At 42.7% G+C, this 19,230-nt stretch overlaps 3 protein-coding genes across 3 annotated transcripts; 2 read left to right on the top strand and 1 right to left on the bottom strand.

The window, feature by feature from the left end:
• The first annotated feature begins 1,362 nt into the window (after nucleotides 1-1,362).
• LOC6033789 (farnesol dehydrogenase) lies at nucleotides 1,363-2,399 on the top strand. Its single transcript, XM_001844139.2, has 3 exons — nucleotides 1,363-2,011; nucleotides 2,090-2,224; nucleotides 2,294-2,399. Exons 1-3 carry the CDS (start codon nucleotides 1,436-1,438, stop codon nucleotides 2,333-2,335), a joined length of 753 nt encoding a protein of 250 aa, XP_001844191.2. The 5' UTR covers nucleotides 1,363-1,435; the 3' UTR covers nucleotides 2,336-2,399.
• Nucleotides 2,400-2,596: 197 nt separating this feature from the next.
• Nucleotides 2,597-10,823, bottom strand: LOC6033788 (serine/threonine-protein kinase ATR). The gene is made up of 6 exons (XM_038256075.1): nucleotides 10,425-10,823; nucleotides 8,317-10,366; nucleotides 7,876-8,265; nucleotides 7,716-7,808; nucleotides 3,741-7,661; nucleotides 2,597-3,672 (listed from the first exon to the last, which is right to left on the bottom strand). Exons 1-6 carry the CDS (start codon nucleotides 10,712-10,714, stop codon nucleotides 2,653-2,655), a joined length of 7,764 nt encoding a protein of 2,587 aa, XP_038112003.1. The 5' UTR covers nucleotides 10,715-10,823; the 3' UTR covers nucleotides 2,597-2,652.
• Nucleotides 10,824-10,957: 134 nt separating this feature from the next.
• LOC6033786 (guanine nucleotide-binding protein subunit beta-5) lies at nucleotides 10,958-12,858 on the top strand. Its single transcript, XM_001844137.2, has 5 exons — nucleotides 10,958-11,186; nucleotides 11,646-11,901; nucleotides 11,955-12,366; nucleotides 12,423-12,686; nucleotides 12,751-12,858. The coding sequence occupies exons 1-5, from the start codon at nucleotides 11,072-11,074 to the stop codon at nucleotides 12,760-12,762; spliced, it is 1,059 nt and encodes a 352-aa protein (XP_001844189.1). The 5' UTR covers nucleotides 10,958-11,071; the 3' UTR covers nucleotides 12,763-12,858.
• Nucleotides 12,859-19,230: the final 6,372 nt, after the last annotated feature.

Raw genomic sequence — 19,230 nt, 5'->3', positions numbered from 1 at the left:
ACGAAGCCATGATTTTCTCCCTGATCAGGTAAAACATATGCAACGTTCACATTTAAACGTGTTTTTTTCTCGGAATATATATTTGTTTTGGCATAATTGTCGAATTTTCTTTTCTGGAGTTCTTTGCAAGATGCGTGGTTAGAGGGACGTTAAGTCTTGATTTTTTATGTTTATTTTTATTTCTTTTGTGTCCCTGTTCGTGAAGTCGATTGTGGGCAGTGGAGCTGCGCGGTTGCTTCGCAGGATCGATCGTGTTCTTTGGCCGTCCGTTTTCTAGCTAGCAATGGCCATATCAGTCCTTCCTTTATCACGTAGATTGGAAGGCACGCCGTCGGTTGTGTTAAATAATTACATGCGCGTTTTATGTTTGTTCCAAATTCGCTGAATTCAATATTTTAATGTGACCGAGCCACGTAGCGGTAGACCGGGGTTCAAATCCCGGCTCGGAACAACACAACTGGTGATCTTTTCCCTTCTGGAATCGATTGCTTAGCAAAGGGAAGGTAGTGTATCGTCACAAACTGGACCTTATCACGACACCTTAGGTAGGCGCCCTATGGAATGTTAACATTAACCTTAACACGTTAACATTAAGTTGAGACTGAAACTGTCACTGAATTCGCTTTGTAAATGCCGGCCCCGATACTCTTCAAGGGTGTTCCCCTCAGGAACTGGTAAAGATTTGCAACCGTCTTTTTTGTAGTATTATTTAGATGAGCTCGCGTTATCAGTAATTTAAGTCCTTTCCATAGCACTACTGCTTGGTTGGTACGCTTTCGATTAAAAAAGCATTTTTGAATAAACAACAATGTAGCTTTCCGCAACCAACTGCTCATGATTTTGAAAATTTCAAACGATAACACATTGCTCATGGTCGCATCACTTACCGTAGTGACTCCTAACCTTGTACCCATCTTACTAACCCCTTAAAACTCATGTGATACTTTGTCGAAGGCGCAGCCAATTTAGCGGTCTTCACCACCGATACATTCCTATCCACTTCCCCGTGACCGGCGCCGTGATCGAGCATGATAGGGGCCTTTGAGAGTTGGGATGATTGGTTCCTACTTTTCATCTGTGAACCATGGAGCATTTTTTGGAGGACCTGGTCAATAACGGAGTAGCAACTACGGGTAGATACCAATGCTATGCTATGCTAATTGTCGAATTTTCAATTATAGGCAGTTAGGTGGTCCAAAATGTGGAACATAGAATAAATATGCATTTGTGATGAGTGTATGAGTCTTAAAAAACGCATTTGCTTATTTGTTCCAGCTCCCTCCCCATGGCCTAATGATCTTGATTATCATCATTTATTATAAACAACGCTGAGAAAATTCAAACGGAAATAAATGAGACTGCACATTTCGCTCCAATCGTTAGTGCATCGTTAAACTTCCAAGTGATCGTCTCGTTGGTCTCTCTAGCAATAACCATGGACCGTTGGAAGAATCGCGTTGCAGTCGTCACGGGGGCAAGCGCAGGCATTGGATGGGCCATAGCACAAGCCCTCCTTAAATCGGACATGATCGTGGTCGGACTGGCTCGACGCGTAGAGAAGATCGAACAGCAAAAGGCCACACTAGCGGCGAATCTGGCCTCGCGGTTGCACGCGTACAAATGTGACGTGAACGACGAACGGGACATTGTGGCGGCCTTCAAATGGATCGATAGTGAGTTGAAGGGCGCAGATGTCCTCGTGAACAATGCTGGCGTATTGAAGGACACTCTGCTGACCGCCCCGGGAAATACGGACAAGATCAAGGATGTTATCAACACCAACATTACGGGACTTATTCTGTGCGCACGAGAGGCTTATCAGTCGATGAAGAGACGGCAAGTGGACGGACACATCGTCAATATGAACAGCGTCGTGGGACATTCGGTTCCGATTGGGGTGGACACGCTGAGTACGTACAACGTCTATCCCGCAACAAAGTACGCTGTAACGGCGATCACGGAAACGCTACGTATTGAACTGTTGAACGACAACAGCAAGGTGAAGGTTACCGTAAGTACAATGAGTGTAATCCTATTTTAAAAAGCTTTGATTACTAACAACAACTTTGGTTGGTTCAACTACTTCCAGAGCATCAGCCCCGGAGCGGTCCGTACGGAAATTTTCAACGATCCGGACCTGATAGCCTCGAATATTCCATTCCTGGTGCCGGAGGACATTGCAAACAGCGTTCTGCACGTGATTTCTACCCCTAAACATGTTGAGGTTGGCGCGATCACTGATACTGTGTTGTTTTGGATGATACAAACACTTTTGTTTTGTTTTTCTTTGCAGATCAAGGAGCTTACAATCAAACCGCTCGGGGAGAGATTTTAGATAGATTTGTATGGTTTCAGTGAGAAACGGAAAATAAAAACTAGTGAAATAAACTATAAAAAAACTTTTATGGTTTGAAATTACCGTCTGTTCCCCTAATATTTTGGCTTGCTCTGTTCGCTACATACAGGGTTAGGCTTCCGATTTGGCCAAAAATTCGGAAAGTTTAATTTCCCAATAAATTCAGATAAATTACTAACAAATCAAAGCAGAAGAAACTTCGGACAAGTTCGGATTCAAATTAAGATTTAAAAAGATTTCTAACTTACTCAGTGTATTCGATTAAACTACGGAACAATTAAACAAGTGTTGAAAACTTACATATAGGCAGTCCAGCCGATGAACATTTGCGCCAGGTTGTCCTTGTTTGTAGCTTCGCTTATCAAGTGATTAACCTGGCCCTCGATCGAAATCGGCAAGTGACAAATCTTGCCGTGCGTTCTCACGTAACCCTTCAGCCGCTCCTCGATGTGCTTGACGTTGTTCATCGCTTGCGGATCGGTCCGCTCGGTCGTTCCGTCGTGTTTGGTGATCTTACTCCACGACACCAACGGATCGTACACGAACGGCTTCAGCACGGACATCAGCGTGGGCGTTTGGTTCTGCAGCACCCGCAGCGTAATTTCGCAACACTTGCGGAAAAGGCCTTCGGCACCGAGCGGCCCCATCGCTTTGACCATGTTGTGCGTGAGGCGGAATGGCACCATCTCTGGAATTTCAAACGTTTCGCCCTTGTTGAAGAGACAGTTAAAGTCCACGTGGACGGTGTCTCCGTTTGTGGCGTCCAGCATTATATTTTCACCGTGACGATCACCCAGCCCCAGGATGTAGCCGACGATGGAGATCACAGCGGTAGTACGGATGTACGAACTACGCGCTTGGAACCAGTTGTGCGGGTTTGAGAACCGATCGCGGAACCATTCGCCAAACACCGGCGGATGGCGAGCCAACAGGACGTTGTCAAAAGCCTCCCTCTTTTTCTGTAGCGAATCTTGTCGCTTAAAGTTGTACTCGCGGAGTTCCCTTGCGTGCATTCCGACGCCACGTTGCTTGTAGTACGTATAGATGATACTGCGCAGCGTACTCACGTTCTCCACCCACTCGATAATGCCGCACTCTTCGTTCAGCGGAAGCACCGCGTAGGTACGAATTTTCAGCCGCCGATGCTTGGCTTCCGGATCTTGGTGCAGGTATTGTTTCACCACGGCGTTGAACTCCATCAGCCGAAAGTCCTTGCGCAGGTCGTCTTTGGGTTTCATCATCATCATGTAATCGCGACCGTCACTTCCAATCAGCGTGATTCTGCGCGGTTTTTGCAGAGATTGCATAACGGTAACCTGCGCGAGAAAAATTAAGATCTTACTTATACAAACTTTTTAAAAAGAAGACCCTTCCCAGTACTCACCTCTTCCCGTATCCCGTGGATGTACACCTCGTTCATCGGGTACGGCGCAAACGTCGCCGAGCTCTTGTCCAGCACCAGCTGCATACACTTTTGGATGGGCATCATGATCTTAGACAGCTTTTCATCGCTAAACAGCTTCGGCAGGGTTTTTACCAGCGACGAAACCGTCACCGCGACGTCCCGTGGCGTCTTGATGTCTTTGTTGGTGAGTTCGATGAATCGCTCCGCCAGCGCGTTAAAATCGCTGATCATCTTCTGGATGGAGGTCTTGGCGAGCTGTTTGTCGTTGAATATCTCGTGGCATCGCTTGACGCGATTTGCGTACGAACTTTTGTACACGCTCAGCAGCATCCAGAGCGATTGCTGGGGGTAGTTTAGGATGAGCTTGATGATGATGGACTTTAGGACGTGGTACACTTCAACGGACGGGTGAGCTACGCGGCTGATTAGTTGGGAAAAGGCGGTGAAGAAGAAGTACGGCGAAAGGTTTTCACTGAACCGGAGCGCCAGTTTGTTTATGTTGGAGGAATATTTCTTAAAGTTGTCGTTGTTGACGGTTTTGGATGAAAAATCGAACCAAACACTGAGCATTCGTGGCATCGATTGGTAGATGCAGGTCGATCCGTGCATCATCGACTTTCCGTAGTAGGTCAACACGTCCTGCAGCAGTTCCCAACCTTTCGGCGAGTCCTGGTCATCGCTGCTAAAGTTAGCGTACAACTTGTCCAGATACTGCGCCATGTGAACCAAGCTGACCTCGCATTCTTGATGGGCTTGGACCGCATCCTTGAAGCATCGCGTGTTGACACTGGCCGAGACGTTCGACGCGTCGGCGTTGTAGATGGCGATCAAGAGTTTGCCTTCGGCGTAGATCAGGCGATCTTCCTTCGGCAGCAGCTTCGGGTCGGTTAGGTTCGACTTTTCCAGAATCTCCGCCAGGCCACGATGCAAAATGTTGAACACGTTCGCGGTGTCGCGTTTCTCCCACAGCAGTTTTGCCTTTTTGATAAACAGTCCTTTTGGCTTGTAACTTTCCGCGTGCAGAATGTACAAGTGAGCCTGTTCGTACAGTTTTGCTCTCGAGGCCAACTCCGTACTCTTCATCCACAGTTCGCCGATGTGATTGTCGATCGTTTCGTTGATTTCCTTCTTGCTGATATCCGGTGCGAAACCATTGAGCAGTGATTTGGTTTCGTTGAGTAATATCCGCCGAAGACTGATGATCGGTTCAACGGTCGCGGCGTTGGGTTGAAGCAGCTGTAGTCGCGCTTCAAAGTTCTCGATCAGCTGCTTGATCTCGGTTACGCAGCGGGTTAATCCATTCGATCGCATGTTGTCCACCAGTTGTTCGCACTTTTCAAATTCCGCGATCATGTGCAGTTTCAAGACCTGTTCGTAACCCTTTTCGTACGCACTGATCGAAAGGTCGGAGCTATGCAAGATCCGCAGCACGGCCAGCCTAGCTTGCTCGAGTTTCTCCACGAAAAGAGCATGATCGTTCTTCCTATAGCTGACCAGCATCGAACCACAAATTACACCCCAACTGTCGCTTTGCTGAATCTGAGGCGACTCGAGCAGCTCTTCCAACTCTTCAAATCTCCCCAACTTGTACAGCGGCTCGGCCTTGATCTCCTGCAGCATGGCGTCCACATTGCTCTCGCTAAACTGATTCAGCAAACTCTCCGAAAGAAGCAACGCCGTTTTCGGTTGATCCAACCTCAGATAAACCTCGACAATGTTGTGAATGTCAGTCGGCTTCACTTCGCCAACCTGAAGCATCCGCTCGTAACATGCCGCCGTCTGATGTAACCTTCCGGTGGCGTTGTGCAGCAGGATCTGCTCCGGCAGCGTCGGTTCCGCTGTCTTCAGGCACATGACACCTTCGACGGAGTCGGGATCGTTGAGATGGGTAAAAATGTGAGCGAGCATTGACAGGTGATTTTGCAGCTGCGACGGGTTCTCTTCGATGAACGTCTCCAAATACATCAGCGATCGCGCGTACTCCTTGCACGTGTAGTTGATGTTGGCCATCAGCTCGTGGTTGAACTGCTTGAGGAAGTTATCCACGTTGATGTAATCCGACTTGGATGCATCGTTCAACGTGTGGACCTTCCGCCACTGGCGTTTCCACTTCTCCAGGAAGTCCAACAGTCGGAATGCCAGCTTGGCACACTCAAACGACATGTCGGACGCGACGTCCTCCTCCTGTGCCTTCCGTTCTTTCGCCACGAACTGCATCGTTCGAACGGATCGTACGTAGTAATCTTGTTGTTCCGGATTGTCCGACTGCGCTTCCGGGTTGTTGTTGTTCATGACTGCGTCGAACACGTACTGCAACTCTTCGGTGATCTTCTTCCGCTTGTCTTCGGAACTGCCCTGCAGCGCGTGCAGCAGAATGTACGGCAGGAACATGGTCATCGTGCTGAAGTCGCAACGTATGCTCGGTCGGAACGACCCCAGCAGATTCTGCGAGTCTTTCTTATCCAATTTCTCGATCAGCTGCGATGCCCACAGGTAAGACCACTCGTGGCAGGTTTGTCCTTTGACGCTGCCGAAAATCGGATGACACTCAACCGCGGCCGTCCGGATCAATCCAGTGTAGGAGGAGGTGAGCAGAGGTTCCATGATCGGTCGCAGCCTTTCCGGGATCGCCTCCCAAACCTCGATCTTTTTGCCGGTCTTTGGCGAGACGCCTTGATCGTTCAGAATCTCCTGAATGGCGAGCGAAAAGTTGTCCACAAACTTGGTTTCCTTCTTGAACTGATACGCCCGGCAAAGCTCAGCCAACGCCATGATCGCGAACGAGTCCGAGTGAATGTTGAGCGCGAAACGTTCCTGCGGGGCGTATTTGGGTGGAAGGTAGCTTGGAGCAAGGGCACCCAACTCTCCGATGCACTCGGCCGACTTTAGGCGATAGTTTGTGTCAATGTCGCTGCAGCTCTTCATGAGATTGTTCAGCAGGTTCGGGACTTCCGGGAGGATCGAGTGACCTATGAGGGCTTCGTTCAGCTGTTCGCGATGGTAGGAAAACAACTCTTTCAGATACTTTAGTCCGTACACACGAACCGACAGATTTTCGTGATTGATGTGCGTGATCAGTGCGTTGAACCTTTCCAAGAACTGTTCCCGGCTGCGAACGCTCTTGGTTTGAGCGGAGACAATCTTCTTGATCTGTCGATCGACCTTGGTCTCCTCCAGGAAGAACAAGTCCTTTATGTACTGACTTAGCAGCGCGTTGTTCTGCACGACCAGGTATTCAAAAATAAAGTTGATATCCTCCGGATACTGGTCGATGAACTGTTCCAGCGAAACAAAGATCGTTCCGAGCAGAGGACCCAGCTGCTGCACGTCAACCGTGCAGATGAAAATGCGCCAAACCTTGATACAAGCGTCCTTCAGGTTCAGCTCCTCGATCGCCAGCGTGGTCTTCAACAACGCGATGATCTTGAACCGAAATGGGGCGATCAGATGACCACCGAGCAGTCGGATGATCTCACCCAGACTGAGGATCGTCTCGCGTTTAAGTGTCTTTTCCGTTTCCGGGTTGATAAGTAGCGCTTCGAACGAAGTCAGCACTCCCAAGAACCGGTTTGAGATGTACTCGGCCATCTGTGAGGTGGTGATTTCCTGCGAGTCATCTTTGGCCAGCAAGCTGCGGAACGCGTGCAGTACACACTCTGGGTTAACGTGGTAGAATATCAGGATTTCCGAAACGGTTTTCTTGATATCGGAATGCAGCAGGTGGACCAGCGTATTGCCCGTGTGGGTCATAATGTAATCGATGCACTGGTTGGTGATTGCGGTCGACTCGTTCATAAACAGGTACGGATAAATAGTGAGGAATGAGGCGGACAGGACGACTATCTTGTCCTTGCGGATCATGTTGGCGATCTCCTGAAGAAGATTCTCGCAGGCCGGTCGCTGAAAAGTACTAGGTTATGAGAAAACTCTTGAAATACCTTGAGCTATGCAAACCTTAACACACCATGGAAGCAGCATGGCAAGAACGATCTTGTAATGTTTGCTGACGAACTCAACCGAGCCTCCAAACTGGAATGTTTTGCTGACCTGTAATTGGTCGATTCTTTCAAATTGAGTGATCACCGGGGTCGAAGACAGGTTATGGACAACTCACATGAAACAGCGACTTGTGCAGCGGAAGCTCGTGCAGGATATAGTTCACGGCACCAATCGCAACCATCAGCTTCACGATGTCGTGTCTGTACCAGTTGAGCATGTCCCGCGGCGAGACTCCGTGCTGGCCACACATGTCCCCGACAGCGAGGGCTGCCTCCCGGGTGAGTTCGGACTCGCGAGACATTAGGAAGAAGAGCATCATCCGGATGCAGACTAGAAGGCGTTCCTCGGTCATTCCCTGGCCGGTGGCGAAACTGACGACCATTTGCAGGACTGCGGATTGATAGCTGTAGTCGGACTTTTGGAGACATTGTTGGACGGCTTTGAGCAGCTTTTCCAAGCAGGTTTGGATGATTTTCTCCTTTTGCTTTGTGGCCAATGGAGATTCCTGGAAAATGTATGATTAATATGAAGTTTATCGCTGCTTTTAAGAACTTACCTTCAACGATTCCATGATCACTTGCAGCGTCTTTGTGAAGGACATGCTAACCTCAATGGTCGGACACATGATCAGATCGCTCCAGGCCTGAACCAGATCTTCGTTCTCGCATAACACCGCGCCCTTGTGCTTGAACAGCACCGGCAGCAAACTTGCAATCATTCGCTGGCTTTCGGGATCTTTCGACGCGAAGAGTCGGGCAATATCCGCCTCCGGCAGGTCGAACTTCGTGGTCTCTGAGTACCGTGCAGCGAGGCCGTCATTTTGCGCAAACAGTTCGCAACGTCCTGAGACGGTGGTCGACTGGGTGCTGACGATCTCGCAGCCGCGATCGGTAGCTGCGGGTTTGCAGATGAAACAGCGGATCTTTCGCTTGATCGGAGTGATGTTGTCTTTTACCTGGTTCAGCTGGTAGTTGCCGTCGTTCAAGCAGAAGTGAACGCCAAGGTTGCCCGCTGCGTAGACGGAAAGATCGGGACAGTAGAGAGCTGGAAAGAGGATTTGTTGGGCGATTTGGTTTGCCGGGTATTTGGAAGATAGTAGGAGATTCCGGTAGGATGAGTGCAGCACCCTTTTGAGATCGCCGTCTTCTGATGAGAGAATCCCGGCTATGATCTTCCACAGTGCGTTCTTGAAGTTGGAAGCTATTGCTTCTGGAATGTTTTCACAGCTTAAAGTGCACGTTTGAGTCAGCGATTGGGTCTTCAAAATGGCAATGTTTTGATCTTCCTTCGAGATCTCGTTGAATACTTTGCTCAATTCCTCACTCAAAGTGAACTCCGACGAGCACAGATAGTTTTTGAATGGAACCAGAAACCACTCGCAAATGCGCTTCTGCAGGTTGCCTTCAAGCGCAGAAAAATCGTTCAAATACGCAACATCGAAGCAAATGTCGAGCACGGCTAGAACGGCTTCAATTGACACCGGAGACTTTTGGACGTTCTCAAACAGCTGCTGCAGAAGGTCGGCCAAACATCCACCGAAAAAAGACATCTTGTTAGCCGGCGCTGGAATCTGCTTCTGCATCCAGAGCGATATGTTGTGATTCACGTTGAAGGCGATCCGAATTGTTTTCTGTTTGATGACAACCTTCTGGGAATCGGTCAACTTTTGGTCCTCCGAAATCTCGTACACATTCTTCCAGATGTGACTCAGCTGGCGGACGTCGGTTTCGTTGCTATCGTCGGACGCGATCAGCTCGTTGGTGATTGGAACTTCCAGAATGTTTAAAAGTTCGGGAAACTTGCGCGCAATCTGCAGAACATCGCTAAGTTCATCTTCAACCGCGAGTGACTCGTCATGGTTCAGAAGAATCCGGAGAAATCGTTTGATCTGCTCAAGCAGATCCAGTATCGATCCCCCGGTGTCTTTCTTTGTCGTGAGCAGCGTTTTGACAATCCGGATCGAGCAGGAAACCATCTTTTTACGATTCTCGGTGCAGGAATTGTTGAACGATATTCCGTTGACGCGAGCGTAGAAGCTCATCAGCGTAGATTTGAACTTTTCCAGCGCTTTGGGTTTGATTATTTCGCTACGAAGCCATCGGTCCGAACGTTCGAGGGTGACATCGACGACAATTAGGACTTCTAGGACTAATCGTTCGAGATCTGGAGTAAATTCAGCTACTTTTTTGAAATACTTGACAAAGAACAGTAAACAGAGAGACTTTTCGTTCAGCGACCCATGGGTTAGCGTGTTCAAAACAGAGCTCGCGCATCGCTCCCGAAACGGTCGATTCGCCTGCTCGTCCTCCAGACTGACCAACTGGCTTAGTATGTGCAGACTGTTCTCGATCAGCTTTATCTTCGTAGGCACGTCCGGTACGACAATCGGTTCGATCACGCAGGAACACTCAATCCTGCGGAAGACACTGTCTGGCATGTGGAATGTTTTAAGCTGGACGTTCACTTCCGAATCCGCCGGACCGATCTGGTTGAGCTGCTCGAGCATCTCCAGATACTTGCTGCCGGCTTCGTAGAAGAACCACAGCTGTTTCAGGTAGCTGGCCGCGAGGATCGTCTGTTGCAGATCGGTGTTACTTTTCTTAATGCTGAAACAAAACTTGATAGTCAATTTAAATCAAGAACCATAAAAAACAAGCAACTTACTTGAAATAATCCGGCATCGCCGATATCTGAATCAGCTGATTGAGCAGCCAAAAGTTGTGCGCCTTGACCTGTTCCCGCTCGTCGTCCTGGTGGATCAAGTAGGACGGAAACAGCCCCGGATCGTCGTACGTGAGATTGTCCTTGATCATGCACAGAATCTGCTCCAGGTGCGAACTTCTGTTGCGGACATTTTCCGCGAAGGTCGTCGTAAGCGTTTCCCACATTTGGTCCGACTTGTTTTTCTGCTCCTTGGGTGAAAGACCACCCGTCGCCACATCATCCACTTCCATGGCGCTTACGCGTGACGAACTTTCCAGTCCCGGAACGAAAACACGGAGATCCTAAATAGCAAAACAAAAATCACGACCGGCGAGTCTCCAAACCCTCCAAACAGATTGAGCAAAACAAAAACAAATCAAATTTGCGCGCCATCGTAACACGTGCAGATATTTTAGGTCGTTACAGACTTTTCAATCTGCTGCAAACATTTCTTAAATGCAGCTGCAGATTTCTTCTAAAACACTTCTGACGTTTCCTCACAAGTGTCAAAAGTGCAAAAATAACATCAGATTTGCAGTCGATTTTCAACTTTTCGCCTGAAAATTCGATAAAGTTACACAAATTATTCGTATTTCTTAAAATAAAACATGACGGAAGTGCTCAGCAACAACACCACCGATAAGGTGGGATCGCTCGTGAAGGAAGCGGAAGCGCTCAAGGCCAAACTCGAGGAAGAACGCCAGAAGCTGAACGATGTCACCTGTAAGATGATGGGTTTTCCTAATTTTCTGGATGCTGTGTTTTCTCAGTACTTGAAATAGTTTTGGGAGAATTTGAATTCTTTGGGGTAGTAGGTATTCGCATTCTTTCCGACATATTTGGGACACGCAAGTTCGACACTGTAGCACTGCAGAAAGATCAGTAGTATCAGTATCAGTAGGGTGTTGGCCAATCAACGACAGAATGTGCAGGTTGAGGATAGAGGGTCGATTCTTCAATAGATAAAGTCGGGATAGATACTGCCGATGATGGAATGATCCTGATAGACTAATCTCTATGAGAATCCGACGGGTACGATTCTCCCTGAGGTCTTATCGATGAAATTTTGAACGGCAAATGTTTGAGACAAGACAGTCGTGCAGTGCAATGCTAGCCAGATTTCTGGAATAACAAACGTGGATTTGAAAAAAATCAATTTATCTGACTCATTTTTGTTTCCAGTGTCGTCCGTTGCCGAGCGCTTGGAAATGATCACATATCTTAACATTAAGCCACGTCGCGTTCTTAAAGGCCACCAGGCTAAGGTTCTGTGCTCCGACTGGTCTCCGGACAAGAGACACATTGTGTCCTCGTCCCAGGATGGCAAGCTCATCATTTGGGATGCGTTCACCAACTACAAGGAACACGCGGTCACGATGCCGACCACCTGGGTTATGGGTTGTTCGTACGCTCCGTCGGGTAATCTGGTTGCCTGCGGGTAGGTAAATCTGTTAGATACAGTTAGGACATTTACTTACACTAGATTTTTAGGGGCCTCGATAACAAGGTAACCGTTTATCCCATCACGATGGAAGAGGACATTTCGTCGCGCAAGAAAACCGTTGGCACCCATACTTCGTACATGTCTTGTTGCATTTTCCCTAACTCCGATCAGCAAATTTTGACCGGAAGCGGTGATTCCACATGTGCTCTGTGGGACGTTGAGTCGGGACAGCTGCTGCAGAGCTTCCACGGACATACCGGCGATGTGATGTCTATCGATTTGGCACCGAACGAAACAGGAAATACTTTTGTGTCCGGGAGTTGTGATAAGATGGCTTTTATCTGGGATATGAGGTCCGGGCATGTAGTGCAATCGTTCGAAGGTCATCTTTCGGATGTAAATTCGGTAAAATTCCACCCCAGTGGTGATGCCATTTCAACTGGTTCAGACGATAGCACCGTGAGTAGCTTGGTAGATATCTGTTATTTCAAAAATAATAACTGCTTTTTTTCTAGTGTCGTTTGTTCGATATGCGCGCCGACAAAGAAGTTGCCGTGTTCAGCAAGGATAGCATTATATTTGGCGTCAACTCGGTTGATTTCTCCGTTAGCGGAAGACTCCTGTTTGCTGGTTACAACGATTACACCGTAAATGTCTGGGATACGCTCAAGGCTCAACGAGTTTGTCTGCTGTACGGACACGAGAACAAAGTTTCTTGTCTGCAGGTGTCTCCGGACGGAACAGCTCTCTCCACTGGAAGCTGGGACTTTACACTTAGAGTATGCCAACATAGTGATCTGCTTAAGAATATTGTGATAATCATGTTTGTACTTTTTATTTTAGATCTGGGCTTAAGCACTAAAATCAATGGCCAGCAAATAAAACGTTGCATTTAAATGTCGTAGTGAAAGCACAAATAAGAATATTCACAGCAAGATGTACCCAAAACTAGTCGGAAATTCCAAAGTAATCTCAACTTACAACCAAATCAAGCCAACAAATTTTATTCGTAAAATGTCTCAACATAATCTCTAAATGCTTTTACTGAAACATAGAAAAAAATTGTCGTGACATAAAAGTTATCCACCGATTGACAAGAGCGTTGTTGTCGTAGTTCAAATGTTTATCGTATGTTTTAGAAAGCGTTGCCTCTAGAAGGACTCTCTGTATTTGTGTCTGAACAAAAAGTATTAACGTAAATGCCTTCTCAAGAGTTGGCTAATCGAGTTTTATTTTGGTATCTGTGAAAAGGAGTTCCCTATTTAATTAAACGTAACAATTTTAGTTAATAAAGTATCTGCCATGTATTGTGTTGGATAACCAAACATTATTTAGCCAAATTACTTTCCAAAGTATTCGTTATTTTATTCCGTTTAGAACTTTGATGTTAAAGATCACTAAATTATAGCAAAAATAAACTCGTGAATCAAAACATTCTTTTGTATGGAAAGAACTTCCCTGGGTGTGTGTTTTAATACAATACCTGCTGTCAGTCAGTCCTTGGTATAAAGAGGTGACATTCCTGTAGGGATTATGGGTTGCAGGATTGGATATGTAATAAATTATTAAATGAGTATTTATTATAAGATTGATATAATTCATAAATAAGAGTTTAGAGCGCAACAAAAAGTGCGCGCCTTCATGAATATTGCCCCTTGCTAGGTCTTTGGGAATTGGCAGAACCCGCCCCACCTATCTTTAAAACATAGACATTCGCATTCGCATGCGGGTTGCAGACTGGATTTGGTCATGTAGGTATATGTGATTATTAAGCTTAGGATTTTTCACGCTCAAAAATTATAAATTTCACGGAAAAAGTTCGCGCAATACGAAAATGTTAAAATAATTATGAAAATCTATGTTAAAATGACAGAAACTACTCTTTCGCTTCAATATTTATTATTTTTCGATAAGCTAAACACTAAAAAAAATATTCAAAAACATATTTTTTGTATATGAATTGTTTGATAAACTTATCAACTTCAAAACCCTTACGCATTTGATGTTAAATTTATCGTCATACTATTTTTACAATCAATTGGGTACTAAAGCCCTGTGTCAATTTTTATGTACAACGGTAAAAACACGATTAAAAACCATTTCTGATCTTTTTTTTTTATTTTAACTCAAAAAAAAATTTGACAAGACAACATTTTTTCGATGGATCAACTATGCACTATGGTACATTGGGTGGCCAAGTTTCAAAAAAGTGACCTTCTCCAAATATTTTTTGGTATTTTTTTCTTGAAAGTAAACATTCTAACTAAGAAAAATCCAAATTTTCAAAGCTCTAAGTTTGTTTATTACGGAGATACGCAAGCTGAAAGTCAAAAAATGGAGTTAAAAACTAGCGTTTTTCGTAAAAAAGGCTGATTGTTTAATTTTAACATAGCTCAGCCATTTTAAATGTTTTATTTGGACAAATATACATCGTTGGAAAGGTAATGAGATAAGCTTTGAAACTATTAATAGATAAAATGTTGTTTCCAAACCAAAAACTGAAGTTTTCATCGAAAAACTGGAGCATTTTTTTGACAAATCATATTTTTTTGTGTTTGTTAATCGAGTACTTTTTTTGCTAACCGATGCTAAACATGAAACTAAGATCACTTGAAAGATTGGATTATAATCTAACATTGCTGAAATTTCCAGCCTGCGATTTTTTGCGTTTTCGGAGATATGCCATTTTGAACATTAACGTTTTATCAAAATTTGCTGCAATCTACATATGCGCCCGTTTATTTCACTTGCTTTGCTACCTACTTCGTGGGCATCGTCGCTTCAAAATCAATACCTGGTTTCAAGAAGTTCGAAATGACTTTATTGGAATTTTCTGTTGCCTACATTTAAAATTGAGTACCTTAGTCAAAATAAGGTATTCGTACCGAAGTTTCTCAAGCGAAACTGGAGAATCTCAGTTTGATACCGGAAAAAGTATTCATCAAAATGTTGACTTAGCATGATGAATTTCTGCGATCAATCCATGAAACTGATCCACATTTAAGTTCTATGTTGGTTAGTACAAAACATCATAAAAAGTACCTTTAACATATCGTGAAGCTGTCACAAACTCTATAATCAAATGAATTTTAAGAATATGGTTTGTATTTTATCGTTTTACTTCATAATTAATATCTTGAATAAAATTATTTTTTCTGTTATTTGATCATTAAAATTTTCGCAATTTATGCCCGTAAGGGTGGGGGGTCTCAAGTTATATGGCATGGACTCACAAAAAGAAACACACAGCAGTAAATAATAAATATTTGACTTAAAATGCATTTATTACGCTTAACAAAATTTTGTTGGAGGGAAGGAGGAGAAGGGGGGGGGGGGTGAAAGAAAGAGCAGGGAGGGGTTGTGTCCATAAAGTGGGGATGTATTAGCTTATCCATAATTTAATAATGTAAACTTGCAATACAATATATATGCAATTCTGTTGCACTTGCAAATGTATGAAAAGACTATTTATTATAAACAATCAACTATTGAAAAACATGAAAAGTCATAAAAATCTACGTATATCATTTCAATACCATACAATTACCCAAATTTGTATGAAAAAACATTTAAAAAGCAAAAAAATAATTTGGCCGCCTGTTTGTATGGAGATGGCCCATAGTGCTATGGTCCCCTTGGAACGAGCTGTCAAGTAGGAGCTTTTCTGTCAAGAAGGAACGCGAGGTTAATTTTTCAAAATTGATTTAAAAATCCATTTTAAACTGTTTGTGGTCGTACAAAAAGTCATTGTAATCAGTAAAATAAGCTTTATCGCTGTAAACAAAAATATCAGCAATCTAAGCTTCATTTTAGGACCCAATTGTTTAAAAAGGTGCGTTTAGGGAGACTTGATCCCTGCATTATGCAGTCACTGGAATCAGCCTCAAGATTAATTAATTGGGCTGGGATTTCATACTTAGTTTCCTTTAGTATAGTTGTACATAACTTACTGCAGTTTGAACCTTTTTTTAAAAGTTTTGTAAACAAAAATTTCCAGCTTTTGTAAACATGCTTAATTTTGATCTAAAAAATAATATTTTAAGTTTTTAAATATTTTACATACTAAAATTGTTAAATTTTGAACACAAACGTACAGGTTTTATGTGAAATTGCTGTAACTTATAGAAAATTTAAAGTTTGGATGAATAAGAAACATTTTGCTTAAGATTTCTTCAAAATGTTGAAAGGGGGATCAAGTTACCCCTAACATTTTTAAAATGCCGGTTTAAAATATTTTTTTAAAACTCGGCATGACTCGAAGAGTTCATCTGATCATATACCCTTATTAGCCAAACATAGATGAACGTTTAAGCTTTTAATCCATGCAAAAAGTTTATAGTTTTGTGAGTTATTGACAGAGTTATGTGCGATACAAAAAAAGGGGATCAAGTCTCCCCACTCTCCCCTACGGTATGCGTATTCTCATTTATTGAACCGTTTTTTAATATTTGAATAATATAGCTAAACATTTTTCGTTGATTTACTTAAATTTTATCTTTTTACATTTTTCAATGGAGCACTTCCATTCGAGCAGTTTTTGCTTTTTTCTACAATGTATTTCTTATGGAGCGAACTGCCAAAAACTGCTCGACTGCGGGAGCTCCATTACTAATAAAAAAATTTAAACAGTGCAGCCAAGCTGTCAAATTTCTAACCTCAAAACCGAGTCGGCGTAAAACCTAATAGTTTAATCTTTACGAAATCTTCAAATTTAAGTACAAAATCAGAACAGAAAACAAAATTGTTTTTCTACTTCCACGGGAACTATCCACCCGTTTTGGTAAAAAAGCCAAAATTTGTAAATAAATAAAACTGCAATCAAATGTTTGATGATATCATTCTTGTGATAACTTGATTATTCCGAGAATATGTTTTCACTTTGACCGTTTTATATTAGCATCATTAAAGTTTCATTATCAGTATCACTTAAGGGGTTACATACATGTAGAAAATCACAAAATTTTATATTACAGATTATTTGATAAATCCATTCAAAACATGATTTTTAATCACTCCTGAAAGTTTCATGAAGATATTTAATGATTAAACTGAGTAAGAGACGATTTAAGTTCAAAATTTTGCCATGCGCAAAGCGGGCTGTCAAACTTTGTTGGCGTTTTTCTCTAAACCCCGAGTTGATTTACGGGTGCCACGATATCTCGAGATGGGATGGACCAAATTGACTGAAATTTTAGGTGAAGACTCTCAAGATGTATCCCGTGTGCATGACGAAGCCCAATTTTTAAAATTAGCTTTTTAAAAAAATACAAAAATCAAAAACAAACGGTTTTTTAATATGAAAAACACAGAAATATTTTTATCTTTTTTTATAATTTTTTTTATAATTTATAAATTTTTATAATTCAAAAATATACTTTTTGAAAATCGGGCTTCGTCATGCACACGGAATCGGTTTAACGAGTAGGGTAGAGTAGTCATCAATGAGACACGGGGAACAATGATAAAATGGCTCTCACAAGACGTAGTTTCAACCAATCAGGCTCATATTTGGGGGAAAGGTGTGTCTACTAGATACACGTCTGCCATAATAGTGGCTTTGGTTATGGACGCTCCCTTGCAAAGTTATTCATACATGTTTGATTCTGGGGTGTAAAAGTAAATTATGACTAAAAATTACATTTTCGCTCATAGACTGCCATTAACACAAAAACTAATATTTCTCCAAATTTCTTTCGTCATTTCACAGGGCATTAGTTGGGCTACAATGTCCTTTCATTAGGTTTGGCCAAAATTTAAAATATACCCAGAATCCAGGGCTGTCTCATTGTTCCCCACTCATTTCAGCCCATGGGTAACAATGAGACACTTTGATTTTTCTTCATTAAACTTTTCAAAATCTATGGAAATCTTTAAAAACATGAATTGGAAGTGAATTTTGGCATATTTAGTGAGTTTGAACTTCATTTAACCAAAAATATAAAGTTATTTGGTAAAATATAAGGATTTTACAAAATTTAAATACTTTTTAGTATAACTGTTGTTATTTGAAGTTTCAGGTTGGCAGTTTTGCTTAGAATGTTCAAGGCAAGTCACCTGCAATGGAACAATACAAAATATGATGTTTTACTAGAAAAGTATTGATTTTCGTAGAGTGTCTCATTGTTCCCCACCTGTCTCATTGTTCCTGCCAAGTGCGTCTACAATGAGACAGTTGAATAACTCTGGCTGTAGAGGTCGGATCGATCTCATATTTTGGTCAATGTTAGAACACATTAAAAGAAAGAAAATGCAACAAAAAGCTCTTTAAAACATGCTAATGAAAAAAATACAAAAACCGTTGAAGTTTAAAAACCAAAAGTGTCTCATTGATGACTACCCTACCCTATTCACCAAAATTGAGCCGATTTGGTCAAGACTGTGTTGAGATATCGTGGCACCTGTTTTTTGAAACTGCTAACTTAAAATTGCTATATCTCGGCAACGATGCAACCAAAAATCTTCAAATTTGTTTTGAAAGTAGGTGATAATGTATATTTTAATGACATGAAAAAAGAATTTAAAAAAAGTTGAGGTGTGTGCTCATACTAACCTCTGACTTTTTTGCCAATATACATGTATGTAACATTGTAACCCCTTAATTACTTCTCAATAAAAGTTTTATCAATGTTATGTTGATGTATGTTTCGCTAACAATTCTTCAAATGGCCCTTAATTGAAAACTAATAAAATTGACTTAAAAAGTCTTCATGAATTAAATATTTATTATGTTGCTATTTCTTAACAAGGAGTTGAGAAAACTGATAAATTTCACGAGATTTCACGGAAATCTTCAAATTTCACGAATTTCACGCTATCGGCGAAATTGTGAAAATTTACTAATAACCTTAGTGTTGATTGTCTAGCCCAGGTTGCTTAGAAATTATTGAAAAGAAGTAAATAGAAAATTTCATAGAAATCAACAAACTTCTTGCTGTTGCACACATTGCACACATTTTTACTGACTTACTGCTTTATTTTGTAAGAAAGGCTCTTTATATCTCACTATGGATTCAATCGTTTTATTTAATTTCTTCAAATTCAATTTTGTTCTGTTGAGTTTTGGTAAGTGCGCAACCAAGCGTCTCCATAGTGAACTGGCAAAATATCGGTCGTAATTGATTGTTGAATTGTATTTTTTTTTCAAAAAAGTAAAAAAACTTTTAGTGTGATTATATTCGAGGGTTACCTTTTTTGGTTTTTTTTAATCCGAGAAATTTATTTTAATTTGACATCATTGCTAAATCCTCATTCCATTGTTTTTCACTTAACTCATTTCACAGTGTACACTGTCATTTCGTGTTGTATCCACAGTTTTGATCTGGC

Source organism: Culex quinquefasciatus, chromosome 2 (genome assembly GCF_015732765.1).
Source record: "Culex quinquefasciatus strain JHB chromosome 2, VPISU_Cqui_1.0_pri_paternal, whole genome shotgun sequence".
NCBI classification, from domain to species: domain Eukaryota; kingdom Metazoa; phylum Arthropoda; class Insecta; order Diptera; family Culicidae; genus Culex; species Culex quinquefasciatus.
This window is presented reverse-complemented; position numbering and strand designations above follow the sequence as displayed.